General features: G+C 46.2%; 4 protein-coding genes across 4 annotated transcripts; 3 read left to right on the forward strand and 1 right to left on the reverse strand.

Annotated features, from left to right (window-relative positions):
• Positions 1-3465: 3465 nt before the first annotated feature.
• On the reverse strand, positions 3466-5738 carry PHATRDRAFT_46478 (predicted protein; the record flags this gene model as incomplete). The annotated part of the gene is made up of 3 exons (XM_002180976.1): positions 5322-5738; positions 4511-5253; positions 3466-4489 (listed from the first exon to the last, which is right to left on the reverse strand). Exons 1-3 carry the CDS (start codon positions 5463-5465, stop codon positions 3466-3468), a joined length of 1911 nt encoding a protein of 636 aa, XP_002181012.1. The 5' UTR covers positions 5466-5738.
• Positions 5739-7031: 1293 nt separating this feature from the next.
• PHATRDRAFT_36443 (predicted protein) lies at positions 7032-7796 on the forward strand (the record flags this gene model as incomplete). Its single annotated transcript, XM_002180797.1, has 2 exons — positions 7032-7658; positions 7680-7796. 2 exons carry the CDS (start codon positions 7032-7034, stop codon positions 7794-7796), a joined length of 744 nt encoding a protein of 247 aa, XP_002180833.1.
• Positions 7797-8647: 851 nt separating this feature from the next.
• Positions 8648-9493, forward strand: PHATRDRAFT_36444 (predicted protein; the record flags this gene model as incomplete). The annotated part of the gene is made up of 1 exon (XM_002180798.1): positions 8648-9493. The coding sequence occupies one exon, from the start codon at positions 8648-8650 to the stop codon at positions 9491-9493; it is 846 nt and encodes a 281-aa protein (XP_002180834.1).
• Positions 9494-10473: 980 nt separating this feature from the next.
• On the forward strand, positions 10474-12882 carry PHATRDRAFT_46479 (translation initiation factor eif-2bgamma). Its single transcript, XM_002180799.1, has one exon. The coding sequence runs from the start codon at positions 10551-10553 to the stop codon at positions 12825-12827; it is 2277 nt and encodes a 758-aa protein (XP_002180835.1). The 5' UTR covers positions 10474-10550; the 3' UTR covers positions 12828-12882.
• Positions 12883-13019: the final 137 nt, after the last annotated feature.

A 13019-nucleotide genomic window follows, 5' to 3' on the forward strand; every position in this document is an offset into this window, starting at 1 on the left:
TCTTCCTCGCCTTCCTTTGAAATCTCAACGGGAGGCGACTCTTCGAACTCCCATGATAAACGACTTTCATTTTCATAGTACCGTCCTGGTAATTGTTCCTCGTATCTCACTTTCACCCGATTTGAGCGGTGCGACGAAGAGTTCGTCGACGAGGAGGGAGTAACAGCGGGTGATAGTTGCGCTTTAGCTCCTTTTTCACGAAATATACCCCTGGCTTCCGCATTCTTCGCATTTTGCGAGATTCCGTGATCACGATTGAGGCTGCCTCCGAAAGCACAAACAGACGATTCCACTCGACGGCGCGCAACTGCGATATCATGCAACGTCGGTTTACCATACCTACCAGAGTGTTGCCCAGGATGAGAAGTTTGTCCATACTTTGCCTGAAACAATTGCCACTAGGTGAGACGTCATTTTTTGGAAAAAATGTAGACTACCGCTCAACAACGTACCGTATGACTCCAGTTTGTACCGTTTTCGTTCTCGTCAAAACCATCGACTTCTCCGGCTAACTCGGATTGGAAGATAGCAGCTTTTAAGCCTGGCAATAAGAATACGCAATCTTTGAAGACAGACCTATGTTGCTTCAAAAATGAATAAAACGTCGGACTGCTGTCAACATCACTTTGAGATGGTAATGGACCTGACCCATAGAAGTGGCTTTGGGGGGCTACAGACTCCCCGTATGGTCGGCAGTGCGCCTGCGCTCCGAAACTTCCGACGCTCATACGTAAGTGGCTATCGTCCAAGGGACCTGACCGGCCACCGCCCGAGTAACTCCGGTACATCCCCAGCACCTGCGTGGGGCTTGCAGTCCTCGTGTCTGTCCCTCCGAGAACCATCATGCTTCCTCCTCGGCGGGAGGCCACACCAGGGTTTCCAAAAGAGTTAACTGGGCTGTAGCCGATAGCCAGAGCTCCAGATCCAGAGGGCACCAGGTATTGTGTCGGAAAATTCCCTGCTGAGGGGTTGCGAGAGAGCAATTGCGTGTTCCCTTCATTGTCTGCACTTCCGGTTCTTCCAATTCCAAAAGAATCATTCTGTAACGCTGAATCCACGTGAAAATAGTCCCCCCCTAAGCTGTCAAAAGACTGGTTGAACAGGTTGAAGGAAGGAGCCATATCAACTGAGCCTGAATTCTTCCCTTCCTCAGACCCTCGCTGTAAAGAAAAAAATGCGCGTTAGTAAGCTGCCACAGAATGACGTTGTGTTTCCAAAGTAGAACTGTGTACCCCACACGCTTACCTCGAACAACTGCTCAATCGGTCTTTGCTGGTTTGGAGATGCATCTGGGCTCAAGGCGAGTCCCGATACCTTTTTTCCTTTGTCGCCTCCATTGTCTTCGAAGGACATGGTTGGAGTACGCAATGAAAGCAGAATTTTTTGGGCACTATCGTCCTCTGGAGCAGGGCCCTTGGATACATTTTCTTCTGGACGCCCTCTGAAAACCGAGGCCGCTGAACCCCCACGCGACAAACGCCCAGAAGGTGTCTCTTTCAGAGAAGTCTTCGGTACATGAATGGGAGTGCTTCCACCAATAACGAGAGTCGTCCCACCGTGCCGAGATGTCTTCGAAGAGGGTTGTGCATCCCTATAGTCTTGGGGAGTCTCATTGTATCCATATTCGTGAGAATAGTAGCCATCGGGTGATCCGCGAGATCGCCCTCGTTGCCCATCAAAGGGTAGCGCTCGATGTGCCTCACGAAATTGTCGATCTCCATACGCGGGTTCATCCACAGATCGATATGAACCGCTAGAAATGGGATGGTAGTCTTCACTGTAGCCACTTGGGTATTGTCTGGATCGACTGTAGGAAGAATGAGTATCTACTCGAGGCCATTTAGTTCGACCCGAGTATTCCGAATGGAAATTTGGATCATCCCGTATCTCTTGATCAGGCCACGTATTGGGATTTCTCCCTCCAGACCCTCCGACAGACAAGGCTTTAGCGGCGGCTGCAGCTGCAGCAGCTGCCGCCGTCGACAAGTTGTCGTTCAATAAGGGAGGCAACAACTCGTTGCTCCCTGACAGCCGCGTGCCTACCACTGCAGGCGAGCGCGCTCGTGTCCGCCCACCACGTCGACTCGTCGTCGTTCTCGGAGTTCCTAAAGTGGTACCGGGAATGGACGAGGTTGACGACGGCCGAGCCGAACTGAGGGCCACTAAACGATTCCGCGAGGGTTCGCTACTCCCAGAATGGCCCAGCAGTTTCGAGTCGTCCCTGTCATCCACTTTTGTAACCATTATATCCAACGAAGTGGCCCGTATCGGCGCTCGCAGTCAACTACAAGGCAAGAAAGAGTTTGAGAAAGACCCTTTTTTGCAGCAAACACAAGACTTCATTTAAGTGAAAAGACAAACTTCACCATGATGGCGAGGACAGGCATAGATATCACAACAAGCTCACGATTACATAATACACAGGAAGTAGCAGGTTAAGTGGTCGCCGCACCTCCGGAAAGCCAGCCTTCAACAATGCGCAAATACCGCAGTTTCCAAGTCGACGACGCTCCCAATCGACATGTCTATTCACTTTCAGAAGCCAGCAACTCCTTCATAAGCATAAGCCTCTACTCACCCACTTTCAGATAACAAATGTAATTTTCGAAAGCTTCGACGGCCGTCTTCGTGATCACAGCCAATACAATTTTGCTTTGTCAGTCGTTCGAGTCTAGCACGCGGTCAGAAATGTGAACCGCAAATACGGCCACCACAAGTCTTTAGGATGCTTGGACTATATAATATTTTGGTGCGATGGCTACATACAATTTTAAAGAGTAGAAATCATATGTGCGTTGAATGATGATTCGATTAAAGAAAGATTCCGTTGAGAACTTCGATAAATACAATAGGCAACGGTTGAAAGTGCTCCCGCCAAAATCCAGACATCAAAAATACTATTGCCCTTGCCAGTAAAGGTGCAAGCCACTCTGTCACCAAGCGTTAAACGTCCGCAATACGTACGTTTTTTTTTGGCAAATGTAGCCCTGTCTGCTGATTTTGGTGAGTCCTTTGGGGATCAGCTACAGTTGCCAATACCTCGCTGTCATATCTGTGAATCTAAGCTGAGGTAGAAGCTAGCAATCGAAGAAAAGGCCGCATCAAACATCACCAAGGCAAAAGCCCCTCCCCCATTTTTAGAATGTAGCGAACAATGTCACCAAATCAAAAGGCACGAGGGGGGTGAAGAAATTAGACCAATCAACAGCTAAGGCTGGAAAGGTGCCAACTAAAAGAGCCCGAGGACTTCAGTTAAGCAGAGTTTGTTTCTTGTCACTGCTCCTCTAGAGCTAGGTGTTATTATCCATAGAATCTTGCCTGGCAACAATTCCTCTATCCTTCTTTCCAAGCCGAAACACTTTAAACGGAAGTCCAGATACAATTGAAGCAGTCTTTTAAACAATGCTATCTTTGGAGGCACTTGGCGATTGAAGCATTCTCAATCTGTTGTACCATTCCGAAAAGCTAGCACGAAACTCCCAGAGCAATTAGATATTTTTGGAGCCCTTCCAATTGAACATCACCTTCACTGCAATACAAACTAACGACTGCTTGTGTCAAAAGCTCCGCCACGGCCGCATCCCATTCATTCCGTTCTCGAGCGTCACGCAGAATCACAGCACAATCATCTGTCATACCTGGTACCTCACGGGATAGGTAAAAGAGTGTGTCGCTCAATCGCTTGCGTTCCGCGAAAGTCAAGGGGACGACAGGATAATGGTAAGCGGCGTTTGAACCCGAAGACACTTGAGTTACGGAACGATAATGCTCTGGACGAAGATGGACGCTAGCGACAAAAACAGAAGAGTGCAACGGATTTTTTGCCTCACTCGACACTGTCTTCGCGCGAGTTAGATGTACGCCGGAGGCCTTCAATTTCTTTGGTAGTCGCGTTATTGGGGATTGCGCAACCAGGGGAGAGGCATCATCGCTGTGAAGAGATAGGGAAGATTGAGGAGAATGATAGTACGAGGAAGCAGCGCGAAGTGACTCCGGTGTAACGCTGGTCGGACACACTCCAGCAAGAAAAGGGTTCACATTCATATCCCGCCGAGCTGTATCAAGGGTGTCCTCATGATCTTGATCTGGGTTTCCATGATCCGAATCGTAGGATACAAAATTGTTCATTTTGCTCAATGGAGGGGCAATTGTTCCTGGTTCAGCCGCTGTGAACGAGTTGACTGCCGGATATACCATGACCCCAATACTTCTATGAAGTAATTGACGATTCGGGCAGTTGTGATTTTGCTTCAATTGGCCACATAGCTTGCATCGGTACTTCATTTTTGCTTCGTCAGACGAAATAGAAGAGCCCAGACGGTGAGTACAGTATACTGGATCCTGGCCGTGAAGCACCTCAATGGATCGAGACCGTTTGGATGAGGGCTGACCGGAACTGGATACATCGTTTTCATCTTCACTAAATATGTCGACCGGCGGGTTTTCTTCGACTGCCCAAGAAATACGTGATCCGCTAAGAAAGTAGCGCCTGTGTAGTAGTTCCTCGTACCTTCTTCGCGAACTTGAAGGCCCAGTTAGCCGAAAGATGGAATCTGTCCTCGTTGAAGAACTTGAATAGAGAGCGCCCCCGAAAGCACAAATAGCTGCTTCTATCCGCCGGGTTGCAATTACGAAGTCTGCTGAATTACTGTACGTTTCCTGTTGCAGCTTGATGGTGAGCGCTTGTAAAGAATCTTTCTGCATAAACGCTGTTCCGCTTACCTCTCGTTCTATGTGTTGACGAATATGTGCACGCTCACTTATGTGAATTGTACGAGATTCCGAACCTCGTAGGCATGGTAAACAGTACCGGCACAAATCAAACGCTTTGCGTACTGTCCGTAGGACGTAGTAAGGGTTTGAAATCGCTTCACCGTCGAATTCATTGTGCGAAAGACCATCAACGGATTCAAGTGACAAGCGATTTCCGGTGAGCGAAGGCACTTGCGAGACTGCAATCTGACATGACCCTCCCGTATAGTCCATCTTGATTGGGGAAAGATCCCCGAACGAGTATTCCGAACCCGATTCGTTCATATGTGGAGGGTTTTCACCCGTAGGATGAGAGTCTTCTTGCAAAGAGAACACGGAATCGACGGCCAGTGAGCCACGGGTACTGTTTGCAGCGGGGGAAAACGGTGCCGCATCGATCGACTCAAATGATGTCGTGAGAAGATTAAAGGACCCTTCTTCCTGTTGATGGATATCGTTCGCCGATTCTGCCAATTTTAGAGCCGGCGTCCCGGGAATCCACTACATCAAGACGAGTGGCATTAGCGTAAGTTTGAAAATCTGGAATCCAGTAAGCATTCCTTGCTTACCGTGAATTCATGTGACCCCTTCGCCGGTTTTTCCACTAAACCTCTGGATCCAGCGGAGGTCAGTTGGAGCGATTCAAATTGTTTGTCATCGATACTTGATGCACGACAATGGACTCCTTCAGCTTTTTTCGATGCGTCCTGCATTGTTTTTCATTTGTTGAACACCTTAGGTTGTTGAAGAATATTAAAACTCGCCAAGGCCTAGGCTGCCGATGATATAAAATGATCGCAGCCATGTTTTTGCTTGAGCATGGAGTCGCTTCAGCTTCGATATTGGAATCGCACATCAAAGTGCTAGTCAAAGCCAACTCACAAGGTTTTGGCCGACTCAATAATCTCTTTCCTGTGGGAGTGCTGTGCTATATACTGTCCCTTGAATCTCAATGTGGAGTGTCTACCTTTCCTTCATCGTTTCCTCGTCGGAGTTTCCACTGGCCACCGCTATTCAATGTAAACTCAAGTTTTCCAGTTTTAAGGCAACCTCCAGGTTCTATCAGGAAACGAGAACAAGGGAAGGGATGAAAACCAGTGTCATTTTCTGCTACATTTATGTTGTCCTCGTCAAAACAGTCTATGTATTCCCCTTTTATTAATGCAAATTTTACGAAAAATACCCTTTTCAATCGCGATTGTGCTCATCTTTATGGAACTTTAGTTTACATTTAGTTTATATCTGAAAAGGTCTTACATAATAATGACAATGGTATAAAGTTGGAGGTTATAGCGGTGCCAAATCTTTTAATGTAGATGGCAGCAGAAAGGAACCATCGTATTTTGTTTTTCTGTCCGTTTCGAAATCGATTGCAAAGACGCACACGAATAAACTATGGGCTTCGATTTTTCAAGTACTTTTGTGGCCATATTCCGGGTTTATCCTAGAGAAGCAGAAGAGCTGCGGCCAGCATGAAATCAAATAGCTGGAAAGTGACCATACGGATTTCCACAAATGTTCGGTTTGGGATGCCAATGCCCAAGGTACACGACAGCTAGCTCTTGGGCCAGTCAGCAGGAGAGCCTGTGTTTATGAAACTACTAGCCCGGATACTTGTCACATTAGGGCATTTACGCTTGTACATTTTAATCGGGATCACTGGAAGGGCGGCGGACCACATCCATGTTAGCACAAGAAAAAATCTAAATTTCGACATCGACAGTAAATAGCTAGATTCTCGGCACTGCAACCACCCGTTCATCGTCTGTAGATCTGGTCGTAACAATGAAATAACCGAAAGGTTCCGAAGACTGAGCGCCAGTCATATCGATTGTATTTTCCAAGACTGAAAAGTGGCACCGAACGGCATTGTTTCACGTCTACAATTAAGGTTTGAAAGGGGTCGTCAGATAGCGTTTTCTAGCACTTTTCTACTGCTTATTAAGTCGGGATGACTGTCCGACGAAAAATGAAGAGAGCGCAAGTCATTTTCGAGACAAAATGTAGATGCTCGCTGACTTTGATCGCGTATACTTTCAAGACCTAACATGTCACTATAAACACTCACTGCTCTTAATTTCTCCGGTCATTTGCTCTACCTGCTGCAAGATTGGTTACTGTTAAATAAAATTTACTATTACTAGGTCAATGACCTCATCTATACTGTTTGCCTTAAACATAATTTATGTGTTTTCCTCATCGATTTTTCATGGCAAGAATTCTCATCACATGGCCCACCACTCCATAAAACCAAAGGGACCCATTCATCATCGAGTAACATGACAATCCATAGCCGAAACTTTTACTTCCAGGAAGATGCCTCCTGCTCTTCCACCGTAACCGCAGAGCCACAGAAAAGAAGGAAACGCAAAATCTCTTTTCGGCCTCAGCAAGATCAGGTTTTCACAATTCCACACATTGACGACCTTTCTGAAGCTGAAGTGGCGGATGTCTGGTATGGGCGCACAGACTATGATACTATGAAGCACAGCTTCATTCCCATCATTCGTAAAATGACGAAAGGAGAAAAAGTAGATGAAACAAACCGAGAGACCATCAGAGGCTTGGAATTTAGGACTCGCCAAGGTGCTATCCGCCGGCAACACAACAAGTTAGAGGCGATTTCAGCCGTCCTCGATGAGCAAGAGCTTCAGCACAATATGGGAATGAGAGATGATGAAAAATTACGGAAAGTTTATTTGTCCTGCTCTCTTCATTGCAGCGATGCAGCTTACCAATTGGGAATTCAAGATGAAAACTACATCATCGAAATGTTGCGCACCGACGACAGAAGCACTGCTGAACTTTCCAGCCTACAATTGACCGCCAAAAAGAAGCGAGGGGTCAAAATTCGCACTCGGTCGCTTGTTGAAGATCTAAAGAACCTTGCTCTATCGCGAAGAGCTGTTAGTAATATCGCGGCATAGTGTAACGCTTGGAAGTACGGATCGGGTCGACGAGCACAATTTTACGACGAACTTCAGTACCTAGAGCCCATAACTTTCTTTTACATTTTTTTCCTTTCCGGATTATGCCTACTTTAGCAATACCGTTTCCTCATGGCTGGTCTCTCTAATTGTGCCATGAAGCAGCCGCCAACGCTAGGTCGGTTACATAATTCCTATTCAAGTTCAGGAGAGAATGATTGTTTCAAAAGATTCTAAAAAGTTGTTGACTGTGAGGCGACCGTCTATATATGCTATTGTCAAGATTTCGAGTCTGCTTCACAGTAAGTGTGCTGAACCTTGAAGAAGCGAGACCGCAAAACAACAATATGCGGGGATGCTGTTGATCTTACATTAACCCTGACAGATGGCGTCTGAAACTTGGATGGCAAATTTATAGCATATTCATTTTGTTGTAAATAACGACATTTAGCATCCTGATTGTAAAAAGCTTATACGGAAATATACATTTGTGTAAGATCAACCCATCGGAAAGTCATGGATAAGAAATGAAATCTATCAAACTAGTCTCAATGAAAGCTATTGTAATCTAAGAAATCTCCAGTCGGCACACTACTTAAAAAATTGTTGAGGTTGCCAGAGATAAGTACATAAACCACCATTGAACCATCTTTATTGAAGGCAAAAATTTGGTGACTATTGATATTTATATTTAGAAAACAGGTCATAGTGGAGGTGCAGGGTAATTAAACGTAGATATTGGAATGTAGAGGACGAGACATCTTCTTCTAAAACTATCTAGACACGTCTTTATGACCAGACGGTGTAATCGTGAACCAAACGATGACCAATGAATTTGTGCCTACGCGGCATTTGTGAACTCACGCTTTAGAGATAGCATCAGACGCAAACTACTAGGGACAACACAATATTCAGATCCTACAAGCGCCTATCAACAGCTTCGTGCACATAGTGACGCCGGAACTACCATGCCTCCAAGATCGCTATCATTACGTAGCTCACCTAGTGTGATGGGCTGGAGTGATGATTATTCGCTCTCTTCCGCTAGTTTCGATGTGAATGCAAAGAACAATAAAGTGCGTCTGCCGCTGACTAAATCGGTGAAATTTTCAGAATGCAATGAGACTTTCGAGGTCACCCATTTAGACGACATGACAAATAAGGAGGTCGCTGACACCTGGTACGATGCCAAGGAATACAGTGCCATTAAAGCTGGCTATCAATATACAATTTTTCTGATGGAAGCTGGCGAAAAGATTCCGCAAGACGACCCCGATAACACGACAAGAGGACTGGAATACCGAACGCAAGAAGGAGCCTGGGCTCGATATGAAAATAAACGCGACGCATACAATGCCGTTTTAGACGAACAGGATCGACAGTGGAAAGTCGACAAGGACGACGAACAAAGAATTAGAAAAATTTACTTGGATCATTCCACCAAGTGTGCAGATGCGGCAGTTGTAAGAGGAGTAAAAGACGAAAGGGAAGCTATCAGGCTTCACGCAGAGGAACGCGCCCGACTTCAAGCGGCAGTCAAGCGAGCAGCAGAGCGAAGAGCAAAAAAACTGGCGGAAAAGAAAAAGCTGAAGAAATTGCTGTCGGAAAGCAAATCCATTGCCGATGAGACGAAGTCAGTCACGTCAAAAAAATCTAAGGTGTCGTCTGAAACAAAAATGAAATCCACCGTAATGCCAGAGAAGAAAGAAAAGAAACTCAAGTCCGCATTGAGTTCTTCTTCCTTAGGAGATAGGAAGATGAAAGGAACAACAAGCTTGAGAAAGAAACTGGAAAGGGCAGAAGCTCAGCAATGAATATTCTATGGTTCTGGTACCTACTTGTGTATCACCAATCAGCTTCAAACAATTGACGAAAATGGTTGTGTACAGAACAAATATCGAAACCGCTATTTAGACCTCCATCAATTAGATTTCCGCTTCAAAAATCCCCCAATAGGTTGATCTACTGTGCGATAAAGGGTTTTCGATCTCTTCCATTGACGTTCTCTAGAGTCACTCTTGCTTTCCTGACTGTTTTTTTTAGCTAAAAGAGCTAACGAATATATCGAACGCTTTCGAATTGGACGCGAACGTGCAGGTACAGAAATCGCCCCCGTTGACAAACACAGGGCTTTTATCTGTTTACTCTTCTTTTGGATTGTACGACCACTGTGACCATGACCCTATAATTGCAAATGGCTTATCATATTTGAATGTTGTGGCGCCGTTCAAAAGTAAGTTGATAGGGCTAAAAAGTAGGGGCGTAGTCCATCGACTAATGATGGCGCTATTTAAGGATATTTGGCGTGGCTGCTCTATTATGTAATGTATGAGCGAGATCTTCTCCTTTTAAGTATCTTTCGTCGACCAAAAATGCGAAGACATATCCCTACGTAAAAAAAAAACCCCGCCCTAAGCTTCCCGGGGTGTAGAAGCTGGACTGCGAAAGTACCGCGAAAGACTTCCTAACTAAAAAGATTACTTAAAAAAGTGTTTCCCGCGAGAATAAAAACACTTAAAAAAAGTGTGATTTTTCCAAAATAGCGAAAATTTCACCCCTGTACATCCCAAATAGCGAATTTTCTCTTGCATTAACTGATAGTGCAAATGGACCATAATCCTTCATGATATTGGTATGTGTCGCTGAGACAGACAGATGGACGTGAGTAGCAGAGTGAGACGCCGTCTAAAAACCTACCAGTGAGCCTTGAAAGAAGCCGCATCCCGACACAGACGTGTGGTGGAGCAAATGCAAACGACGGTTGAATGAACGCAGAAGGACCCTACTCTGTGGAAAGATCGCGTCTGAGCTGATCAAATTCTAAAGCTCCGCAAATATCACTCCATCCTTCGCTGCAAAAAATCAAAAGGTATGGTTAGAAAGAAAGCTTCATCAACAGAGGATACGGCAACGGCCGCAACGAAACATGAGCAGCCTCTTCAAGCCGTCTTGCTGGCGGATTCCTTCGTCAACACGTTTCGGCCGCTGAGTCTGGATCGTCCCAAGATGTTGTGCCCGTTGAACAACGTCACCTTAATTGATTACGCTGTTGACTTCTTGGCGGGAGCTGGGGTTGAGGAGTTGATTGTAGTTTGTGTTTCGGATAAAGTTGAAACGCACGTCATGCAACACACATCACTGCCCATTCAAGTGTCCGTCATCAAGGACAGTTCTTTGGCGAATGCTGGAGATGCTCTGCGAGAGCTCGACAAACGCGATCTTGTCCAGAGTGATCCCTTCATTCTCATGTATGGAGATGTGCTGACCAACGTGGATGTGTCTGGAGTTATTGCTGCACACAAAGAACGTCACAAGAAAGATCGGTCAGCCATCATGACGATCCTACTGAAGCCGGTTGGTGTTTCAGATATTTGTGGATCATCCACAAAGTATTCGTCAATCCGTACGACTACCGAAGACCTCGTAGTTGGCATCGATCCAACGCAAGACAATCGTATTCTCGTTTACGACGACAAGAGCTCCAGGGCGTCCGTTTCGGTGCCTTGCTCCTTTTTTGCGTTACATCCGCAAGTCGATTTGCGCTGCGATCTACTCGACTGTGGTATCGACATTTGCAGTCCAGATGTACTCGCCCGCTTTACCGACGAATTCGACTACAGCGAGATCCGTCGCATGTTCGTGGCCAACTCGGTAGCGGAAGAAGAAGAGGGCCTACAGAACAAGATATACGCCCACCTCCTGGCTCCGTCCGAATACGCCGCTCGAGTGCACGATTTTTCTACGTATCACGCCATTTCCCGTGACTTGCTGCGACGCTGGTGCTATCCCGTGGTCCCGGATAACTTGCCGAGTGGCTATGAAAAACAGTACCGATACGTCTTGCAAAGGCATTGTATGTATTATGAGCATCGAAACGGAAAGGCCAAGGTGGGTCGATCGTCACAGGTACAGGGCGCAGGTATGATTGGTACCTGTTGCTGTATTGGAGAAGATTGTCAGATTAACTGTACTGTAATTGGAAATCACTGCCACATTGCGGCCAACGTCAATATCCAAGGTTCCCATCTATGGGACAATGTTGTGGTCGAAGAAGGTGCTGTTATTGTGCAGTCGATTTTGGCGGATGGTTGTCTAGTTAAGGCCGGAGCCGTGGTGCAACGTGGCTGTATCATTGGGGCTGGTTGCGTGATCGGGGCTGGTTGCGTGCTACCGGAGTATACTCGACTTTCTCTCAAGGTGGAAAGTGACGACAATTTTGACGACGACTGGGGTGATGATTCCTCTTCGGAAGCATCAGAAGGCAGCAACGCGAAGAAAGAAGTTCTCGAAAGCGAAGCAATGTACCACAAAAACGTCGTAGGCCCAGACGGAAAAGGCATAGTTTGGAACTATCCACTGGACGATGACGAGGAAGAAACCGAAAATCTTCCGCCAGCAGAAATCTTAAGGGCTCAAAGCATTGGATTTAACCCTACTGCTTTGTTTGCAGAACGCCAAAAGATTCAAAGAGAACGAGAGGACTGCTTCAGCGACGAAGAATCGACCGGCAATATCAATGACTTGGGTGAGTACGATGGAGGCATTACTTTTGTTTCGGACGATACCAATGCGCAAGCGGCTTCCATTGTCGGCCGTCAAAAAGGTGTAGACGTGATCAAGGAGCTCAAATCAATATGTTTGGAGTACGAACCCGCCAGTCCAATTGAGAACCTAGCAATTGAACTCAATTCTTTCAAGTTTAGTCAGAATGCAACGTACGTGGACTGTACAACTGCTGCGACGTTGGCAATTCTAGAACAAATGAGCATAACCAAAGATACAACCGATGGCAAGCTTGTGCAAGAGTTTAAATCTTACCTCGACCACTGGGCGCCTTTGCTGCAGAAGATGAGTATTGGTCTAGACGAAGAAAAGGGCATTGTCCTGGCTTTGGAACAGTGTGCCCTAGAATCCAATGAACGCGGCCAAACTCTGAGTTCAGGAACGTCTTTTCGATTTCTGTTGCAAACATTGCACGACGAAGAAATCGTCAGTGACGAAGCGATCTTGTCGTGGGCGGCTGACCGGCAGGAAGATGCAGATGGGAGTCGTCTGAAAAAACTGCTAGATCTACCGCTGGTCAAAGATTTTTTGGAGTGGCTGGAACAAGAAAGCGAAGACGAAGACGGAAGCAGCGAGGAAGACTAACAAGATTGGTTTTCCCTTAGCTCATAGCTGTCGACATTTGTAAAAAGACGAGCCGCCAGCCAAGTATTTGAGTCTGCACAGTGACAATACGAGAGCATACATTTTCGGAGTTTATTTTTTACTGTTACGTGTTCATCCCATTCGTGTTCATGATTGTTGAATTTGTGGTCCCGAAAATACGGAGAACCATAG

Source organism: Phaeodactylum tricornutum, chromosome 10 (assembly GCF_000150955.2).
Source record: "Phaeodactylum tricornutum CCAP 1055/1 chromosome 10, whole genome shotgun sequence".
Classification (NCBI taxonomy): domain Eukaryota; phylum Bacillariophyta; class Bacillariophyceae; order Surirellales; family Neidiaceae; genus Phaeodactylum; species Phaeodactylum tricornutum.

Coding starts and splice junctions, on each gene's coding strand:
- PHATRDRAFT_46479 (XM_002180799.1), top strand. CDS start 10,551: ATGGTTAGAAAGAAAGCTTCATCAACAGAGGATACGGCAACGGCCGCA.